The following is a 21,663-nucleotide window of genomic DNA, read 5'->3' on the forward strand; positions in this document are numbered from 1 at the left end:
GCTATTTGTTCCCATTAAATTGTTTTTAACCTTCAAATAGTTGAAGGTGCTTTGGATAACTTTTCTGTTACATAAGCAAGCATTGTAACACTTTATCAAACACTGTCTTATCAATAGCACCAGTATATACATTAGTGTGTGTGATATATATGTATGTAGTAATATAAATATAGTGTTTATTTATATATATGCATGCATGTATAAAGCACATATGTATTATGTATACTTCAAGGTTATTTTTGATTCTTTCCCTCACCTCCCAAATCGAGTCACTTGCCAAGTACTATTAAATCCATTTAAGAAAAAAATGTTTTTCCCATAAATTCCTTCCTTCTATTGCCATTGCCACCAACCTAGCGTTTAGGCCCTCATTACCATTCACCTAAACTACTGAATATGTATCTATTGTATGCAAGATTCTGTCGGGGAAAATGGAGATCCAAAGCAATAAAACATCAGTCCTTGACAGTTAGCCAAGATAAAATATATATATATACTAAGAATAATAATATTGTTAATAACACAAAACAGTATTATAAGTTTCATATAATGACACAGACAGTAAGTTTCAAAGAGATATTTATAAATAGGGCAGTCAAGGAAGATTAAAAGAAAAAGCATGGGCTTTAATAAAAATGGAGAGAAGGGATGGTAGAGCAACAAGATGATTATTCTAGGTGAAAGAATAAATTAAGCAAAGTCACTAAGAAGGGGAAAACTGTTTTCAAGGAAAACCAGGAAAAAGGGTTACCATATGAAAATAGGTGATCAGACTGCACAGGTGGAATTGTGTCAAAATGGATATCAGACTAAGGAATAGTTCTATAAAAATGATGAATTTTTAAGCAGGTAAGTGATGACGTATAATTTTAAGAAAACTAACCTGGTGGCATTGTTGTATATGATGGATGGAAAAGAGCCTGGAAACCAGAACATCAAGTTGGGATAGGAGGTTATTAGAAAATAGGTCCTACCAGTTAAAATGTAAAAAACAGAAGAAACTCTAAGGCAAATTCTACCTACAATAATAACTTGGCAATTAAATGTATATAGTGATCGTAAGTCTGAAAGGAAAGCATCAAAGATGACTAAGAATTGGGAATTTGGGGGACAGAAAAAAAATAAAACTTGAAGAGGGTTGAATGGTTTGTCTTTCAAGTATTTAAGCAATTGAAAGAGGGATAAGACTTGTTTTGCTTGGCTCTAGAGGACGCAAGGCAGCTATGTGGTACAGCTGATGGAGGCTCAGGCCTGGAGTCAGGAGAACCTAACTTTAAATTTGACCTCAGACACTTACTGGCTGTGTGATCATGGGCAAATCACTTAATCTTCTTTGCCTCAGTTTCTTCATCTGCAAATGAGCTGGAGGAGAAAGCAAACCACTTCAGTATCTTTGCAAAGAGTTGGACACAACTATAAAAAAATGAACAAAAGAGAACATAACCCAGAGCAGTGGGTAGAAATTGCAAAGAAAACTTGGGCAGTGGGTTGCTCCTCAAAGAGGTCTTCAAGCACAGGCTTGTCACTAAGTAAACTCAACAAGCATTTATTAAGTGTCAACTATGTACCAGGCAGAGGGTTAAACACTGAAGAGACAAAGAAAGGCAAAAATAGCGCCTGCCCCTCAATGACCTGACAATCGAGGAGGAAACAACATGTAAATACATACAAACAAGATCTATAAAAGACAAACTGAAAATAATCTCAGAGGAAAGATGCTAAAATTAAGAATCAAAAAAGGCTTCTGGTAGAAAGAGGGATTTCAGATGAGGCTTCAAGTAAGCCAGAGAAGCCAGGACTCAGAGATAAGGAAGGAGAGAATTCTAGGCATGAGGGACAAGAAGCAAAAATGCAGAGTTGGTATAAATGGAATGTCCTGTAAGGAGTAAGATGTAATATGACTGAATAGGTAAGAAGGAGTCAGGTTATGAAAGGCTTTAAAAGCCAAACAGAGGATTTCTTATTTGATCCTGGAGGTAATAGGGAAACACTAGAATTTACTGAATATGAAGGGAGCAACATGGTCTGATCCACATTTTAGGAAGATCACTTTGATAGTTTAGTGAAAGATGTACTGAAGAGGACAAGACTTGAATCAGAGAGACCAACCAAAGGATTATTCACACAGTTCAGGAATGAGGCAATGAGGATGATAACCGTGTCAGGAGAGAAGTGTAAATGTTGCAAAGATAGAATCAACAGGACTTCTTCACAACAATGCAAGGACCTAAAATATTTCCAAAGGACTCGATGCAAAATGCCATCCACATCCAGAGAAAGAACTATAGAGTCAGAATGCAGAATGAAGCAGACTATTTTCTCTTGTTTTGTTTTTCTCATGGTTTCTCCCATTATTAACAGAAATGTATGTGTAGAGCTCATATAAGATTATGTGGCATCGTGAGGACGGAGGGGAATTAAATTTAAAACGTATGGAAGTGATTGATAAAAATTGAAAACAAATAAATTTGGAGGAGAAAAACAAAGAATCAACAGGACTTGACAAGACTGAATATTGGTTGGATTGTATGGTCCCATTTCAGCATAAGGTAGAAAAATTTTTGTTCAGATATGGATTGCTAAGGTCCCTTCCAACTCAAGATTTTATGAGAATGGTGACACCCTTAATGGAAATTTTAAAAAATAAAAATAAAAACTTTAAGAGGAATTAATTTGGAAAAGGGGGAAATTCTGAGTTGATGCCATTAATACCAAGTTCCATTAAATATTTGATATTTTTAAACCAAATCTTTCTATTTTACTGACTGCTTCTAGATGAGACCAGATAATTTAATTATTCACCAGACAACTACATTATCCCCCACACCTTTGCACAGCCCTCCCTCACTCAAAACAAAGTCAAGTGCAAGTCATGTCATCATTTCTCTGATAGCATGGTCTTCTTCAGCAACAAAGGATGGAACACAATCCTGTGCCCATAGATGCAGCTGGCTCAATGGGGACCCAGCTAGCTGAGTAAGTCAGCTTGTCCTCTCCTGTCTGCCTCTCCCTCCCCTCCCCTCCCTTCTCCTCTCCAAAGGAAGATAAATTTTGGATGGCCAAAAGATGCCCAACTGACTTGGGTTTTACTGGCTCTTTTCCTTTCCTTTCCCAAAGGTTTCCTTAAACCTACCGTACTCTGAAGCTGGGACGCCAATGGGCCCCTGTCAAAGGGCTCTTATGGACACTCACTCCTAGCTTTAAACAGTTGCTGTTTCCCTCCCAGCCTGATGTTTTCTTTTTCTTGGCCTCATTAAAGGGGCCATGCCCTGGCTATTTCTTAAACAGGTCTATTCAATGAATGGGCATTACCTCACACTAAGTGAATAAGGGCAGAGACCTTGGCCTAAAGGGGCCCAAGGTCTCCCAGTGCATTCTGGATCATCTCCAGTCATCCTGATGAATATCTGGTCACTGGATTCAGATGACTGGAGGAGAAGTGAGGCTGGTGACCTGCACAGCCCTCCCTCACTCAAAACAAAGTCAAGTGTAAGTCATGTCATCATTTCTCTGATGCCATGGCCTTCTTCGGCAACAAAGGACAAACACAACAAACAAAATTATCTCCCTAGAGGAAGTTTCCATCAGCATCAATAAGGTCTCCCAAAAACAGCTAACAGACCCACAATAATTTAAGTGTCTTCACTGGGGCAGTCAGAAATACTGTTTATTTTAGTTAGAATACGCCACACTTGTACACAATTTTTTTAATGTAGCACAATTCAAATATCACAATTACAACAATGACAGGTTTCAATTCAACATTTATTAAATGCCTTTAACAAGACATTGGTTACATGACAAAAATGACTCAGTTTCTGCCCTGGTAATGCTTACAATCTAATACAAATAAAGCACATACAAAAAGCATGATACAAGTTAAAATGTGAAAAAGGATAAAGAAAGATCCAGACCCTTGAAGGAATAGAAAAATCTGAAGAGCCAGATGACATACAGAAAGCATAAAGGACAATCTGCAGTTATACAGAAACATAGGAGAATGTAGGATCATGATGAATACATAGCTAGTAGGCCCTTCTGGCTAAAATGGACAACACATAAAGGATAGCAATGCAAAACTGGCTTGAAAAGGTAGACTGGAATCAGATAAAAGGTATTTAATGTACTTTAGTCACCCTTTATTAAATTATAAACTCCTTGCAGGGAGGAAAAAAGTTTTAATCCAATAATTCACAATGCTTTTAATAGTTATAATACTCAAATCTCTTTTGAATATTTGACACAACCCCTTCTTCATTCCCACTAACAATGATTTTGTTAAACTGAACTAAAATAGTAAAGCTCAGTGTGTTTTAATAAGACATTAAGACTTTCTTGAGACCTCTAGAAATAATCAGAGATAACAGAACAGGAAGATGATAAATGGTGGAGAAGATGTGGGAGAGTTGGAACACTAATTTATTGTTGGTGAAGCTGTGAGATGATCCAACCATTCTGGAGAGCAGTTTGGAACTATGCCCAAAGGGTTACAAAAATGTGCATACCCTCTGACTCAATAATATTGCTTCTAGGACTGTATCCCTAAGAGATCAAAAAAATGGGAAAGGGTCCCACATGTACCAAAATATTTATAGCAGCACTCTTTGTAGTTGCCAAAAACTGGAAATCAAGGGGATGCCCATCAATTGGGGAATGGCTGAATAAATTATGGTATATGAATGTAATGGAATACCATTGTGCTATAAGAAATGATGAACAGAAAGACTTCAGAGAGGCCTGGAAAGACTTATATGATCTGATGCTGAGCAAAAGGAACAGAACCAGGAGAACTTTGTGCACAGCAACGACCACAGTGTGTGAGTTTTTTCTGGTAGACTTGGAACTTCACTGCAAAGCAAGGACTTAAAAAAATTTCCAAAGGTCTTTCAAGGCAAAATGCCTTCCAAATCCAGAGAAAGAACTATGGAATTTAACAGCAGATTGTAACAGATCATTTTCTTTTGTATTACATTTTGGTTTGTTATATGATTTCTCTCATTCATTTTAATTCTTCTATACAACATGACTATGGTGAAAATATATTTAATAGGAACGTATGTGTAGAACCTATATAAAACTGTATGCCGTCTTGGGGAGGGAGGGGGAAAAAAATCTAAGTTATATGGTTGTGATTGTAGAACACTGAAAATAAATAAAATTAATATTAAAAAAAAAAGAAATAATCAGACATATCTCTAAGTTTTACAAATCAATGCTGTGTGTAGCTGATATTGTACAAACAACGCACCAGGCAAGTTAAGTAGCAAATAAGATGGAGGCTGAGAAATAGTGTTAGTCAACTAAGAATAAACCTTAACTGATGCTTTAGATCTGTTCAGTCGCTATTTTTTAAATAAGCGGGTAACATTTTAGGTTCTTTAAAAATAGGGACTATACTTTATGTAATATATTCCATAATAGTGACATACTGCTTAATAAATGCCCAAGTACCTTTCAGTGCCTCAATAAATGTTAAATAAATAATCAAGCACTCTATAACCAGTGATCTAAATGAAAAGTGAATAAAGCCTCTGGAGTAGTCAGGCTAGGAGAGTAGTAAAAAAAAATTTTTTTTTAAACCACAAGATTAAATTTTTAAAAAAAACACAAACTGTTAAATCTCTATCTACAGGTGTATAGCATGTTAAAGATTACAAAGTATTTTGCTCATAGGCAGCTGGGTAGTACAATGGATAGTGGGCTAGCTGGATGTGGTGTAAGAATTTAGTTCAAATTTGGCCCTCAGACATTTACCTAGTGATCCTTATTCAAGTTCATCTGCAGCTTCAGTTTACTTATCTGTAAAATAGGAATAATAATAGCACCGATTTCCCAGGATTATTGTAACGATAAAATATTTCCAAAATGCTTTGCCTTAAAATGCTATTATGTAAAAGGTAAGCAAGTGTTACTATTCTCATCTAACAGCTGAGGTGTTAAAGCTTAAAAGTGTTAAGTGACTTGCCCAAGGTCACAAAGCCAGGGAATGTTAGAGTTATTAAACAAACACTTTATCAAAGATTTTGTTCATTTTGACATTTCTTAACACCTTAACGAACAGAGAGCGCAGTTCGGGGTCCTGGGGAAGTGATAATGTTTAAACAGCATCCTTACAATTCATGGAGCTTTACGGTATGCCAGCATCAATATTAAATCATCTCATTGAACATCTACTATTAGCAAAATAGTCAAGTGGATAGTTGCCCTAGGAAAGGCAAAACTCTACCCATGAGTTTACAATTGTGGGTCTAAATATCTCATTGGATACACAAGGTATAAACGTGAAAAAAATTTAAATAACAGTTCGAGACAAAAGCAGAAAAAAAGGTCACCAGACAGTATAAAATTACATGTAAAATGAGTTGGGTAGACCTTGAGTACCACAGGAGAGCAGAGGAGGAAGGGATCCTGTCAAACGGGGTGACAGGGAAGGAGGATTTAATGGGACTTTAATAAACTATGAAGATCAATGAGACACGCTAAACTTCCAGGGCTAAAATATACACACTGGTACGCGAGATGGCCACGAGATTCATTAGAATGAGCGCGGCCCCCGGACCCCACAACCATTCCGCTACACCCCAGCGGTCTAAAGGGTCCAAGACCCGACTCGATCCGACGCGCTTTGTCCAGCGCCGGGTACGAGGAGACGGACCCGGAGACGGTTCGTGAGCTGCGCCCTCCGACTTGACGGCATGGGAGCACCACCCTCCACGACAGACGCTGGGAGGGCCGCGGGCTCCCGGACTGGCACTTCACACCGCAGGGAATTTCAAACCCAAAAGAAACCCAAGCTCCCACGCCCGCGTGCCACCCCACGCTGCACTCCGCCTAAGCCCCACCCACCCCCACTTGACCCCCCCCTCCCCCCACTCCTCCGACACTGCCGCTACCTACAGCGCTAAGGGCCGTCCTAACCTCCGGCAGGGCCACAGCTACCGCCCTCGGAAAGCCGGGCCGTTAGGGCACGGCAGCAAGCGGCGGGCGTGAGGCCGCGGCCCAGGCCAGGGCCTCCGGCGCAAAGACCAAAACGAGGGAGCCGCCGCCTCCGCCTGACTGCCCACCGAGCGAAGCCCTCCCGGCCCCGCCATGGCAGGCGAACGGGCGGGGTAGCTGCGCTCCCGCCCCCCCCACGCCGCCCCCGGCCCCCGAGGCCTCGCCGCATGGAGGGCGAGCGGAGCGGCCCGAGCGGCCGCCGGCAGCGCCCCAGCCGCGCACCCGCCCAACCGCCACAGCTCTGTCGGGGCCGGGCGATCAACCGCCGTCCCGGCCCAACCAATGCGGGGCAGGGGGAGGAGAGGTGCGCGCGGCTGGGGGAACGAGCCGGGGACTCGGTGGTCGCCGAAGGAAAGGGTGTGATTCAGCAGAGCGACGGGCGAAGGGGAGCCGCAGGCCCCAGCGGAGCGGCGCCCTGGGGCTGGGATCCTGCGGGGCTCCTACCCCTTTCCCCCTAGAAGGTGCAGTTGGTTTGACCCCCCACCCCGAGTGAGGTGCCTCGTCCCAGCCCCGGCTGGACTGTACCATCGGGCGGTGCCGCCGGGATTTCTCCCCCCCTACTATTAATCCCCCCCCCACCCGGGTCCGCGGTCGGTTGGCCCCGGCCGGGCTATGAGACGCGGAACGAGCTCGGCGCCATTTTGGGTGGGACTAAGCAGAGGCTAAACACCCTCCCTGTCCACAGGGTGCTCTGAGCCCCGAGTTAGCCCGTTCCCTTGGTCCCCTGGGTACTTACACGATGTGGGGTGAGGGGAGCCAACTAGCCGGTGGGTCCCCGATCCGTTCTCCCCAGGGGTGATGGAAACCAAACCCCCCCCGCCGCCTCCAGGTGGTTCTTCCCGCCGCAGAGTGGGAGCTGCAGACCGGGCGGGGGCTCATTAGCATACTCTGCCTGGCAACCGGAGACAGGTGTTACGTGATTGGCTGAACTATGTAAACCCCCAGCAAGGCCTTGAGGCGGGTACTGCTGGGCCACACAGACAGACCCGGATTTAATAGTCATAGCGAAGTTCCTGAGATACCCAACTTCGATCAGCGGAGAAGCCAAAAAAAGAGTCATTCAGGAGCTCAATGGCCAAAGGCCTCTTTTCTCAGGGCTCTGCGGTTAATAGAAGAACCAATCGAGGAGCGAGTGGGTGGTGGTGGAGGGCTTCGTTTGCACCGGGAACCAATCAGAGGACGCCTCTCTTCGGCGGGTGGGACAGAGCTTCCGTCGCCGGGCCGCAAACTCGGCTTCTCCCCGAGTCCCGGAGTCTTCTGTCCTCGTGGCCTGGGGCCGGGGCTGCTCTCTAGGAGAACGGGAGAAGAGGGGAAGTTTACCTGCCCCACCCCCTCCCCCAGCGATCCGTCACCTCGACGGGACCATCTGCGCTCCGCGAGCGTTGTAGGGACTCCCTGGGTATTCTGCTGGGCTGATGAGTTCATTCACGCTTTCAGAGACTTGGCCTCTTCCACGTGACCATCTCCAACGCCTCCGATGCCCAGGAGGGAGTCGGGCATGCTGGAGTGTCCGCCCGCGGTGGCGGAGGTGGGGGCCGGGCTCCTCGGGTCCCGCTCTTGGAGTCACCACTTTTACTGCATGAAAACAGCCTTCCTGCGGAGGGAAAGTGAGCCTCTCGTGGCCCTCCCGTCCCTGCCTCGAGGACGGAGCGTCTCCTTTGCCTCCTGCTCCTCTTGTCCCCTCCATCGTCCTCCTGTTCTGGTCGTTTACAACAGTGGTTCTCATTTGTCTTTTAATTTTTGTACCCCATCAGCAAAAAAAAAAAATTAGTATGACCCTCCAGTATGTTTGTTTACTTAATTTACATGGACTAAGGTACATTCTTTTTTAATGTTTAATTCTAACCCCTACTTTACTTATTTACAAGTTCACATCCCACCATACGGATAATGTCACATTATTAAACTTAAAGAAACTTTAAAAGGCTGTAATAAAATGAATGGCCACTGCAGGTTTAAACCTACAGTTTAGGAATATTATTGTAGCTGTGTAGAGAATAGGCTGGAGAGAGGAGAGTGTTCAGAGAAACGATGACCTGACTTGCACTTGACTTTGTTCTGAGTGAGGCAGGGCTGTTCAGGTCACCAGCCTCACTTCTCCTCCAGAGCCATCTGAATCCAGCGACCAGACATTCATCAGGATGACTGGAGATGACCCAGGATGATTCAACTGGGGTTAAGTGACTTGCCCAAGGTCACACAACTAGTGAGTGTCCAGTGTCTGAGGTGAGATTTGAACTCAGGTCCTCCTGACTCCTGCACTGGTGCTCTATCCACTGCACCACCCAGCTGCCCCAAAGAGAAGGGAGACTGGGGACAGGAAGACCAAGTAAGAGGTTATTGTAATATTCCAGGAGAGGGGCTGTACTGGAGTGATGGCCCTGTCCATAGTGAAAGAAGAAATGACAATATTTGACAATTTCTTGGACACGTGGAGGGGAGAATAAGTTTGTGAATTTCTGTGACTTGGAGGGAAGGAGGTGCCCTTGATGGTAATAGGTGAGTTCAAAAGAATGACATTGCTTCCAAGATCAAATGTAAAATTTTGTTTGGTTTTTAAAGACTTTGATAACATAGCCCCTTCTTCCCTTTCCAGTCTTCTTACCCATTATTCCATTATGCTTCCCCTCCCTTCTGACTGCATTTTCACTGGTAGTTACTCATGTCAAGAAAGCCTAGGGCTTCCTTCAGATTACAGCTAAAATCCTACCTTCTACAGTAAGTCTTTCTTAATGCTATTGCCTTCAATCTGAGCTAACTTCCAATTTATTTGTCATGTATATGTCCTTTTGTACATTGTGGTGTGCATGTTGTCTCACCCCATTGGGTTGTCTGTTCCTTAAAGTCACAGCCTCTTTTAACCTAACTTTGTATCCACAGAATTTAGATGAATCACTTCCCCAATGCTTGTTGACTTATTGTAGAGGTGAGTTTGGGGACAGTAAAGAGGTCCTCAATTCAGACTGCAACTCATCCATGCCTGATACTCCTAAGCAACTTTTTCTGTCATGTCTTAAAAGGAAAGAGGAAGTGAGAAATGGGGCTCTTACTCACCAGCCACTGCTCTCCAGGAGTGAATGCTGAAGCCATGAAATGGCATGGGGAGGAGGGAATGAGTATGCTAGAGGTAGGAGCAGGAATTTTCCCTGTGATATCTGCACAACTGCAGCTGTAGGTACCCAATAATCATCATATTATAATTGCTAAGAGGGACTAACCAACTCCAGACTCAGAATGGGGAAAGTTAGAAGCTTGCATAACAGAGAGACTGGAGTAGGAGAAAGTTGAAGTAGATGTGGCCACCTTGGTGATATGCTCTATGAATGGATTGGTTATCAAAGGGAGGATGGGATGAAATCCATCTTCCCACCCTCAGATTGGTTGATCACATACCACTTGGGATCATAGCACAGCCCCCACTTTAGAGAATTAAAGGTAATTTATCACATTTCTCCAAACTTTTTGGATCATATACCTCATCAGAAAAAAAAAGTTGAGTATTCATCCATGATATTTATACTTATTTATAAATTATATTTGTGTACTAATAATTGGGTACAACATAAAAATTACATAAAATACAAATTTTAAAATAATATAAAAATAAAATGACATTTGATCCTAGAGTCAATAAGAGTCTGGGAGATTTTGACAAAAACTGCTGGGAAAACTGGATAAAACTGGGCTGAAACTGGGCATAGACCAATGCCTGACACTGTACACAGGAATAAAGTGAATGGGTACACAATCTAGGTATAAAGGCTGATACTATAAACAAATTAGGGGAGCAAGGGATAGTGTATTTGTCAGATTTATGGAGAATGGAGAAATTTATGACCAAACGAGATAGAGAATATTATGAAATGCAAAATGGATAATTTTGATTACATTAAATTGAAAAGTTTTTGCATAAACAAACCTAATGCAACCAAGGTTAAGAGGGAAGCAGAAAACTGGGAAAGAATTTTTACAACTAGTGTCTGTGATAAAGGCCTCATTTCTAAAATAGAGAACTCAGTCAAATTTATAAGAGTACAAGTCATTCTGCAGTTGGTAAATGATCAAAGGATATAAGCAGGCAGTTTTCAGAAGAAGAAATTAAAGCTATCTATAGTCATATGAAAAAATGCTCTAATCAATAGTGATTAGAGAGATGCAAATCAAAACAACTTTGAGGAACCACATCACACCTATAAGATTGGCCAACATGACAAAACAGCAAGATGATAAATGCTGGAGAAGATGTGGGAGAATTGGAACACTAATTCATTGTTGGTGGAGTTGTGAGCTGATCCAACCATTCTGGAAAGCAATTTGGAACTATGCCCAAAGAGCTACAAGAATGTGCATACCCTTTGACCCAGCAGTACTGCTTCTAAGGCTGTATCCCCAAGAGATCATAAAAATGGGAAAAGGTCCCACATGTACAAAAATATTTATAGCAGCTCTCTTTGTGATGGCCAAGAACTGGAAATTGAGGGAATGCCCATTCATTGGGGAATGGCTGAACAAGTTGTAGTATGTGAGTATAATGGAATACTATTGTACTATAAGAAATAGATTTCAGATTTCAGAAACACTTGGAAAGACTTATATGAAATGATGCTGAGTGAAATGAGCAGAATCAGGAAAACATTGTACACAGTAACAATCACAATGTACGAGGAATTTTTCTGGTAGACCTGGCCCTTCACAGCAATACAAGGATCTAAAACATTCCCAAAGGACTCGAGGCAAAATGCCATCCACATCCAGAGAAAGGACAATGGAATTGGAACGCAAAATGAGCAGACTATTTTCTCTTGTGTTATGTTTTGGTTTGGTTTGGTTTGGTTTTTCTCATGGTTTCTCCCATTTTAATTCTTCTATGCAACATGACTAATATGAAGATGTATATAATAAGAATGTATGTGTAGGACCCCTATAAGATTGCATGCTGTCTTGGGGAGGGAAAGGGGAGAAGAGGAGAAAATCTAAGACTTATGGAGGTGATTATAGAAAACTGAAAACAAATAAATAAAAATAAAATAAATAACAGAAAAGAAAGAAGTTGCTACAGCTCAAATGAGCATATCCCTTGTAACAAAGAGAGCCCCTTGAGAAAAACTGACCAACACAGAGACTTCTAACACTGTGTACCCAAAAAACTTGATTCAAGAATAAGACCTACTAATTTAAAATTGTCTCTGGTTAAGGTAGTAATGTACTATTGAAAGCTTCCCGTACTCACTGTCACTTCTTCCATGGGTTGCTTACCTTTTCTTTAACCATATATGTATAGTAAGATGAAAATATACAAATCACTGTGTGGGGAGAGTTTTCCTGTAGTCGCTTTAACAATGATTCTTTCAGCAAATTACTCTTGTTGTTAATTGGTGAATAAAACACTAATTATAATATAGAAAAATGTCTGATAGCTAAGTAAATGTTTATTGTTACGTGAGGAATCAGAATCTCCATTGGTGATTGTCAGTAGAAGGAATGCAGTCTCTGCTATAATCTCCAAATATCAGAACTGCTTTAATTTCTGAGGTCAGCTAACATCAATAATAATAAAAATACATTTCTATGGTATTTCAGTGTTTGCAAGATAACTTCCTTGCAACAATCCTGTGGAGCTTGCAGGGTACATATTTTATAATATTTATATTTATAATATATAATATATTTATAATATCTCAGGGACTGAGAGAGCTAATTTCTCATCATCAGACAGGGTTAGTAAGTATTAGGATCCTGACTGATTCATTTTCTTTCCACTATACTGATTTCTCTTTATTCTAATTCTGGAATTTCGGGGGAGGTATACTTGTTGGCTTTCATAGTTCTCTCACTCTCTTAAGCCCTGCCCCAAATTAGCATATCATAATGGTTGACAATGGTACTGAGACTTAAGATTTTATTTTTTTCCCTAATATTTATAAATGTACCACAGCCATAAATATGGACCATAAAAATTGAATAATAAAATGTCACTTTGAGCAAAAAATGAAATAAATTTTTAAAAATTAAATTTTCTCTGTGTAATTACATATGATAGTATAATATGACTTATTGGGAGTATTACATTCTATTTAGCAATTTTACTTTTTAAAATTTTAGCTATTTTATACCTTACTTAAGCACTCATAGGTTCATAGAGCAGTTATTATACCCATTTTACAGTTGAAGAAAAAAGAAAGTTCTCTTGTCAGACCTTCTGCCCAGTAGCCCAGATTTCCCCCCATATCTTCTAAGTTATATCCTAGTATTCTTCCCCATCAAAGTAAGACCTCTCAAAAAATTCCAGGTCAATGATCCATCTTGGGAAAACAAACACCTCATCTTTCTCACTTTCTCACCTGCTTCCATTTGTCATGAAAAAATAAAATACCACCAGAGTGAATAGGAAAATTGCACTGCTTTGGAAGACACACTAATGGAGTGGTCCCCAGATTCTAATTAAATAAACTATTATTTCATTGCAGAAGAAAAAAAAACTATTAAATACTATGTGTGGGATCAGGTACCAACCAGAGGACATTTACAGAACATTTGGGGTCCCTTAAAAACAACTTTATATTTTGCTAACCTGCCTTCAGTTACCCAGATCATTTTCAATTCAATTCAAAAAACATTTATTAGTACCTACTAAAAACCAGACACTGTGGTAGAGATATAAAGGCAAAAAAAAAAATCCAAAATAGTCACAGCCCTCAGGAAACTTATATTCTATTAAAAGAGCAAATGCATGCAGGCAAGAAAATACAAAATATATACAAAGTGCAGTGAGAAAATGGTTCATAGGATCATCTACTTAGAGTTGAAAGGGATTTTAGAGGCCATGTGGTCCAACCCCCTCATTTTTTAGATGAAGAAACTAAGGCCCATAGAGGTTAAATGGTGTAAGCAAAGTCACATGGGTATGGAGAGGCTACTAAATCCAGAAAACTTTCTCCTATACCCAAGTGCCAGATCAGGTGAATCTAATCCCTGCTGTGTGAAGAGTACAATGTTAAGCATTGGTGATACATCAGTGGATAGAAGGCAGGGCTTAGAGGCAGGAAGACCTAAGTTCATATCTGGCTTCAATATTTACTTGCTGTTTGACCTTGGGTAAAGTTACTTAACTTTTTTGTCTTTTATCCTTGTAAAATGGAGATGGTAACTTTACCTACCTCACAGAGTTGGCATGTGGATCGAATGTGATATATTTGTAATTTGTACAATGCCTGGAACATAGTAATCACTTAATAAATTAGTGTTCCCTTCTCCTCTTTCCCCCAACTTGCTTGCTAAGTATGCAGAATGTAAAATAACAGAAACAAATTCTGCCAATACAATTTGAACTTTGTAAAGGATATCACAGCTTTGAATTTTGAGTGAGCCTTTTGGATATTGTAAAGGGTATTATAAAGGGTACAAAACTGGAGTGACATATTTATAGCCTCTAAAGGAAGCATAAAGAAGGGTTTATACTTCTTAGTCCTTTAGGAGGTATAAAGTTATTTTATCAATTTGATGGAATTATAGGGCAATTATTGGAAGGGTGCCTGCCCTTGAGAAACATATAATCTTGTTGGAGGAAATAAAAGTCATACATATGAAACTTTTAGAGGATATTACAAAGACTGTATTAAATTGAGCATAACCAAAGGTTTTGTTGTTATTGTTTAGTCATTCAGTGGTGTCCAACTCTTCATAATCCCATCAGCCTTAGCATGCCAGGCCCTTCTATCCTCCATGATCTCTCAAAGTCTGTCCAAGTTCATGTTCATTATTTCCATGATACTATCTATCAATCTCATACTCTGCTGACTCCTTTTCCTTTTGCCTTCAATCTTTCCCAACATGAGGGTATTTTCCAGTGAGTTCTGTCTTCTTATTATGTGATCAAAGTATTTAAGCTTCAGCTTCAGTATTTGTCTCAATTAATCTCTTTAAGTATTGACTTATTTAATATCCTTGCTATCCAAGGGACTCTCAAAAGTCCTCCAGCTGCACAGTTCAAAAGTGTTGATTCTGCAGTGCTCAGCTTTCCTTATAATCCAACTTTCATAGCCATTCATTGCTACTGGAAAAATCATAACTTTGACTATATGGACCTTTGCTGGCAAGGTGATGTCTCTGCTTTTCAGTTTGCTGTCCAGATTTGCTATAGCTTTCCTTCCAAGGAGCAAGCATCTTTTAATTTCATGGGGGCAAGTCACTGTCTACAAAGATCTTTGAGCCCAAGAATATAAAATCTGACTCTACTTCCGCTTCTCTCTCTTTTGCCACGAAGTGATGGGACCAGTTGTCAAGATACTAGTTTTTTTTAATGTTAAGCTTTGGAAAAGAAGTGGGTAAGAAGTTGAGAATCAAAGACCACAATGAATCAGAGCTATCAGTGAAGACTTTATGGAAGTGGTGAAAAATGAATCTTAAAGATTAATAGGATTGGGGGGAGGGGAGTGGCATTAATTGAAAGAATATATGCCTGGAAACCAGGTTGTAGGTGGTTAAAGAAAAACCCAGAATTTCAAAAGACATTAGTAATTGTTGATGACTTACTCTAAAACCAATGACATAAGTGAACAGCAGGATGTGAACAAGACAATTCACATTTATAATTTCAAAACCTCATTAACCTGTCCTCTTATCTTTCTCCCTCTCTTTCTTCCTCTCTTAAAACCTAGTAAATTTGTCCTCTCTCTCCCTTTCTCTCCATCCCTTTCATTCTCCCTCTCTCCTTTTTCCCTTTCTATTCCTTTCTCTTTCTCTCTCGCTCTCTTTTTCTCTCCTCTCTACCTCCCTCTTTCCTTTCTCATTCTCTCATCTTTCTCTACTGCCATCTCTCTTTTTTCTCACAATAACTGTCTCTGTCTTCTTTTTTTAAATAAGCAAATAATATCTTAGTATTGTTATGAAAATAGCTTTGATGCTGTAACCTGAGAGATGAAGGACCACATTTTGAAAAACTGCTCCTCTTAGACTACATAGATTGCAGAAAAATGACTGATCTATATTGGTGGAAAGAGTTTCCATACTGAGAGTCCCCTACATGGAAGAAATCATACACATAGTCCAAAAAAAAATTATCTTTGTACATTACCAGAACACTTTAAAAATTACCATCCTAGCCAAATCAATGATGTCTAGATAATTGGAAGGAAAAGAAGGAAGGAATCCCTAAGGGTTGCAATTAGCATGGTACCAGGTGCTAGGAATACAAAGACCAAAGCAGAATAGTCCTAAATCTTAAATGGACTGAAGTCTAAGTAATTGACACAAGGCATCTAAGGATCCCATTGGCTTGAAGAAAGAGTCAGAAATTAGCTCAAAGGATCACAAAACTAGAGGTGGAAGGTACTTCTGAGCCTACAATCATGAACTCATAGAATGAGGGCAGGGAAGAATCTCAGAGGCCATCTATTTCAACTCCCTCATTTTACAGATGAAGAAACTAAGGCTCAGGAAGGTCAAGTGTACCTGAGGTCACAAAGCCAGTAAGTAACAAGGGTAGGGTTCAGTTATAGGTTGCCTGCCTCCAATTCTGCATCACAGATTCAGGGTGAACTGAAGAGGGGACCTGTGCTTAGAGGTGGCATTCCAAGGTGAGCAGTTTGGGCTTATGTACTGAGCAAGGAGTAGATTCAGAAGCAAGGAGGATTTTGTTAAGTTTTGATCATTTTAAAAGAAAAATAGAAAGGGAGGGAAAGTGAGATACACAATGTGGGGGGGGGGAAGGAAAAGGAAAAATGGGGGAACTTATCTCACATTGTCAGGGTGTTCAAGTAGAATCTGTACAAACAAAGAGATAAGAATAGGAAAGCAGATAACACTTGAACTGAACTGTCTTCTGAGCCAGTCAAAGAAAGCAAGAATACACACATACACACACACACACACACACACACACACACACACGAGTTCAGAAATATAATTTACTATAAAAGGAAATAAGAAGCAAAGGTAAGAAGAGAGATGAAGGAATATGAGAGGGTAGATCAGTGCTAAGCAAAGCAAATGCTAGAGTATATAAAATACTTAAAGCATCTCTTTTTGGAGAGGCAAAGAATTATAAACTGAAGAGATGCCTATCAATTGAGGAATATCTGAACAAGTTATGCCATGTAGATGTGATAAAATACTACTGTGCTGAGAGAGAGGAAGAAAAATAATGTAGAGAAACCTAGGAAAACTTTGTGAACTAATGCAGAATGAATTGAGCAGAACCCAGGAGAACAATCTATACAATGACAAAAAAAATTGCAAAGACAAACAATTTTGAGAAGCTTTGGAACTGGGAACAGCATAATGATGAACCACGGTTTTAGAAAGACTCATGATGAAATGTTACCCACTTCCTGATTGAGAAGTAAAGGACTCAGACAGCAGAATGAGACATTTTGAGGGGAAATGGTCAATGTGGAAATTTGTTTTGCTTAACTATACATGTCTGTAATAAAGGTTTCAATTTTTGAAGTTTTTTCTTTTTCAATTGGGGGTGGAGGTGGAAATGAGAAAAGGAACATTTTTACTGATTAAAAATATAATTAAGAAATGGAGAGATAGAGACTACTCCTCATATATTCAACCCCTTTATTTTTGTAGATGAGGAAACTGAAACTCACTCCTATCTCTACTCCTATTAAGAAAGAAAAAAACAAACCAGACATATATAATTAAGCAAAACAAATTTCCGCATTGGCCATTTCCCACCAAAATGTCTCATTCTGTATTCTGAACCATTTTACAGGTCAAAGACAGGGGAAAGTTCCAGATATAACTAAATCTTTATTTTTATTGCTGAATCAGAGGATATGAATAGTTTGGCACTTCTAAAAATATTTGTTTATTCACTTGTCCTTTCCACTCCCCAAGCCAACCCTCTACATTGAGCAAATTTTTAAAAAATTAACCCTTCAATAATGGCAAAAGAAATTTCCATAGTGTATGACTGACCAACAATTGGTGGTGTCCAAAAATGTATCTCTTTATCTTAAGTTCATCATCTTTCTTCAGTAAAATGAGTGGCATGACCCAGCAATAGCGCTCCTAGGACTGTATCCCCAGGAGATCATAAAAATGGGAAAGGGTCCCACATGTACAAAAATATTTATAGCAGCACTCTTTGTGGTGGTCAAAAACTAGAAATCAAGGGGATGCCCATCAACTGGGGAATGGCTGAATAAATTATGCTATATGAATGTAATGGAATACTATTGTGCTATAAGAAATGATGAACAAGAAGACTTCAGAGAGGCCTGGAAAGACTTAAATGAACTGATGCTGAGTGAAAGGAGCAGAACCAGGAGAACTTTGTGCACAGCAACGACCACAGTGTGTGAGAGTTTTTTCTGGTAGACTTAGAACTTCACTGCAATGCAAGGACTTAAAAAATTCTCAGTGGTCTTTTAGGGCAGAATGCCTTCCACATCCAGAGAAAAAACTATGGAACTAAATCACAAATTGTAGCAGATCATTTTCTTTTGTATTACGTTTTGGTTTGTTATATGATTTCTCCCATTCATTTTAATTCTTCTATACAACATGACTATGGTGAAAATGTACTTAGCAGGAATGTATGTGTAGAATCTATATAAAATTGTATGCCCTCTCAGGGAGGGAGGGGAAAGGGAGGGGGGAGGGAAGGGGAGGGAGGGAAAGAAAAAAATCTAGGTTGTATGGTAGTGATTGTGGAACACTGAAAAATTTTAAAAAAAGAGTGGCATGTTTCATCTTCATCCTTTCACTTACCATCTCATTGATAAGAGTCTTAAAGTCTTTCAAACTTGTTTCTCTTTATTATGTTGTAATGTTATATAAAGTGTTCTCTTAGTTATTTTCACTTCACTCTGCATCAGTTCATGTAGGTCCTATTAGTTTCCTCTGAAATAGTCCATTTCTTATGGTATATCATTCCTTATGGTATGTTAATATTCCATTACATTCATTTAACAATTCATTTAGCCATTCCCCAGTAGGATACTCTCTTATTTTCCATTTTTTTTGACTACCACAAAAAGAATGGCAATCAATATTTTTGCATATACAGATCTTTTTTATCTTTCTTTGATTTCTTTGGGCATATAGTTGACACTTTTCTAACATAGCTGTAAACTATTTTTCAGAAGTTAGACCTATTCACATCTCCATCAATGGTGTATTAGTGTGCCTGTCATTCAATAGGTCAACAGTGACTAACTACATCAGTGTTTTGTCTCTCTACCATTTTGAGAAGTGTGAGGTGAGATCCCCGTCTTTATTAGTTAATCAGTCAATCAAAAGCACTTGCGAAGGATTTAGTATGTGGTAGGAACTGGGATATAAATGGAAATTGTTTTTTAAAAGTTCCTACCCTCAAGGAATTCACATCTGAATGAAAGAGACAACATATAAATAACTAGGTAAGTATAAGATGCGTACAGGGTAGATGAGGTCAGATGAAAGAAAGTACTGGTAGCTGGACTGACTGGGAAAAGGCTCTTGCAGAAGACAGGATTTGATCCAAGTCCTGAAGAAATGAAGAAAACTAAGAGTTGGAGGTGAGGAGGCAAGGCAATCCAGGTGTGGGGGAAAGCCAAGGGGAAAGCATAGGGATTGGACATGGAACATCACATTTGAAAAACAGCAAGGAGGATAGTGTGGCTGGATTACAGGGTAAGTAGAGGGAGTAAGAAGGATGGAAAGATGACCAGGCTATAAAGGGTTTTAAGTGCCAGAGATCTCCATATTTAGTTGTGAAAGGCAAGGCGAGGTGTGACATGGTCAGACTGTACTCAGAAAAGCAACCTTAGTGACAAATTGGAATAAGGAGACTTGAGGTAGGTAGAACAAACAGAAAGCTATTGAAATAATACTGGTGTGAGGTGGTAAGAAGTTGAACTAACCTTGTGCTTGTATAGAAAGGGGAATGTACAAGATATGCTGTGAAGGTAGAAGTGACAAGATTTGACAATGAATTGGGTGGAGTGAATGAGTGAGTAGAGGATGACACTAAGCTTGTAAGTTTGGGTAACTGGAAGGGTTGTGGAGTCTTAATATTAATAAGAAAGTTCAGAAGTGAGGAAGATTTAACGGGGAAAGAAAATGAGTTCTGTTTTGGATAGGTTGATTTTGAAATGTCTAAAGAGTAGTTGAAGATGTATAACTATAATTTAGTAAAGATGCTAAGGATGGAGACAGACAGAGAGAGAGAGAGAAATGGAAATATGTGTATGTGTGTACATGTATATATATGTACATATATATATATATATATATATATATCTGGGAATCATCTAAATAGAGATAATAATTGAACCAAAGGGAACTGATAATAAAATCATGAAGTAAAATAGTAAAAATCAAACAAAAAAGAGAAAGAGTAGGGAAAGGGAAAGAAATAAGCATCTATATAGTCCCTACTTTGTGCCAGGCACTATACTAAAAGCAATTTTTTCAAACATCTCATTGATCCTCACAAAAACCCTACAAGGTAGGTGTCATTATTATCCTCATTTTACAGTTAAGGAAAGAGAGGCAACTAGAGGTTAAATGACTTTCCCAGAGTCATATAGCTAAGTATCTGAAGCTGGATTTGAAGTCATATATTCCTTCGAAGCTCAGCACCCTAGTCACTGCTTCTAGATTATTAGACAGAAAAGACAGTGTTGAGTGACACCCATGTTTATAGCATGTGACATGAAGAACTGGCAAAGAAGACTAAAAAGGAGCAGTTAGATAGATATAAGAATGAGGGGAAAATGGTATCAGGAAAATTTAGAAAGGAAAAAGTATCCGGGAGAGCATGATCAACAGTGTCAAAGAAGAGAGGTCAAAGAAGATGAGAATTGAGAAAAGGTCATTAGATTTGTCAATTAAGAGATCATTAGTAACTGAGGAGGATACTTTCAGTTGGATTATGAGGTTGGAAGCCAGATCTCGAAGGGTTTAGAAAATAGTAAGGGGAGAGGGAAATGAAAGCATACATTACAGATTGTTTTCTCAAAGAGTTTAGCCATGAAGGGGATAAGAATGATGATAGCCCAGATAGTTGGATCAAGTGAGAGTTTTTTAAGGATGGGCAAAAAAACAGGTGTATTTGTAGGCATCAGGTAAGGAACTGATAAATAGAGACTGAAGATAGGAGAGAGTGGAGATGATAGTGGGGACAATTTGCAGAATTCAAAAGAGAAAGGGGTCAAGTCTGCTTGTAGAGGGGTTTGTCCTAGCAAGGTGGTGACAATTAGCAATTCACCACAAGAAAATGATTTCTTTTCCCCTCATAAGCTTTGATCAGTTAACAAGAATGGTCAAAATCAGAGAAGCTTTTTGAATAGTGAATGACTGCACAGAATATAGATATGACTCTTAGTCTTATACATCTGTGTCAGTTCCCTATATATCTTAAATATCAAAGTCTTATCAGAGATATTTGCACAACCCCCAACTCCCTGGTTTCAACCTTTGAATTTTATGTAATCAAAATTGCCTATTTTATTTTTATTTCTATAACATATATTCTGTTGTTCTGATTTCTATTATATATTATTATTTTATATTTTTATTTCTTGGTCTCCCTGACTCTGGTCTCTCCCCATTGCAGTCCATCCTCCACTAAGTTGTCAAATCGACCTTCCCAAAGCACAAGTCTGACCATGTCATCCCCTCCCCTATTCAAAAACCTCCAGTGGCTCCTTGTTACTTCCAGGATCAAGTATA

At 39.7% G+C, this 21,663-nt stretch overlaps 2 protein-coding genes across 3 annotated transcripts in view; one reads left to right on the forward strand and one right to left on the reverse strand.

The window, feature by feature from the left end:
- The window catches only part of PRDM10 (PR/SET domain 10), a 139,108-nt gene extending 130,670 nt beyond the window's left edge, over positions 1–8,438 (reverse strand). For both annotated transcript variants that reach the window (XM_072611597.1, XM_072611596.1), the window contains exon 1: positions 7,733–8,438. The gene's annotated coding sequence lies outside the window, so the exon portion shown is untranslated. The remainder of the gene's footprint in view (positions 1–7,732) is intronic.
- LOC140507768 (uncharacterized) overlaps positions 6,520–21,663 on the forward strand; it is a 47,598-nt gene continuing 32,454 nt past the window's right edge. Inside the window, exons 1-3 of the mRNA XM_072615697.1 lie at positions 6,520–6,639; positions 6,965–7,457; positions 8,434–9,495. Of these exons, the coding sequence (XP_072471798.1) occupies positions 6,520–6,639; positions 6,965–7,457; positions 8,434–8,579 (759 nt within the window). The 3' untranslated portion in view covers positions 8,580–9,495. The remainder of the gene's footprint in view (positions 6,640–6,964; positions 7,458–8,433; positions 9,496–21,663) is intronic.

Source organism: Notamacropus eugenii, chromosome 5 (genome assembly GCF_028372415.1).
Source record: "Notamacropus eugenii isolate mMacEug1 chromosome 5, mMacEug1.pri_v2, whole genome shotgun sequence".
NCBI lineage: Eukaryota > Metazoa > Chordata > Mammalia > Diprotodontia > Macropodidae > Notamacropus > Notamacropus eugenii.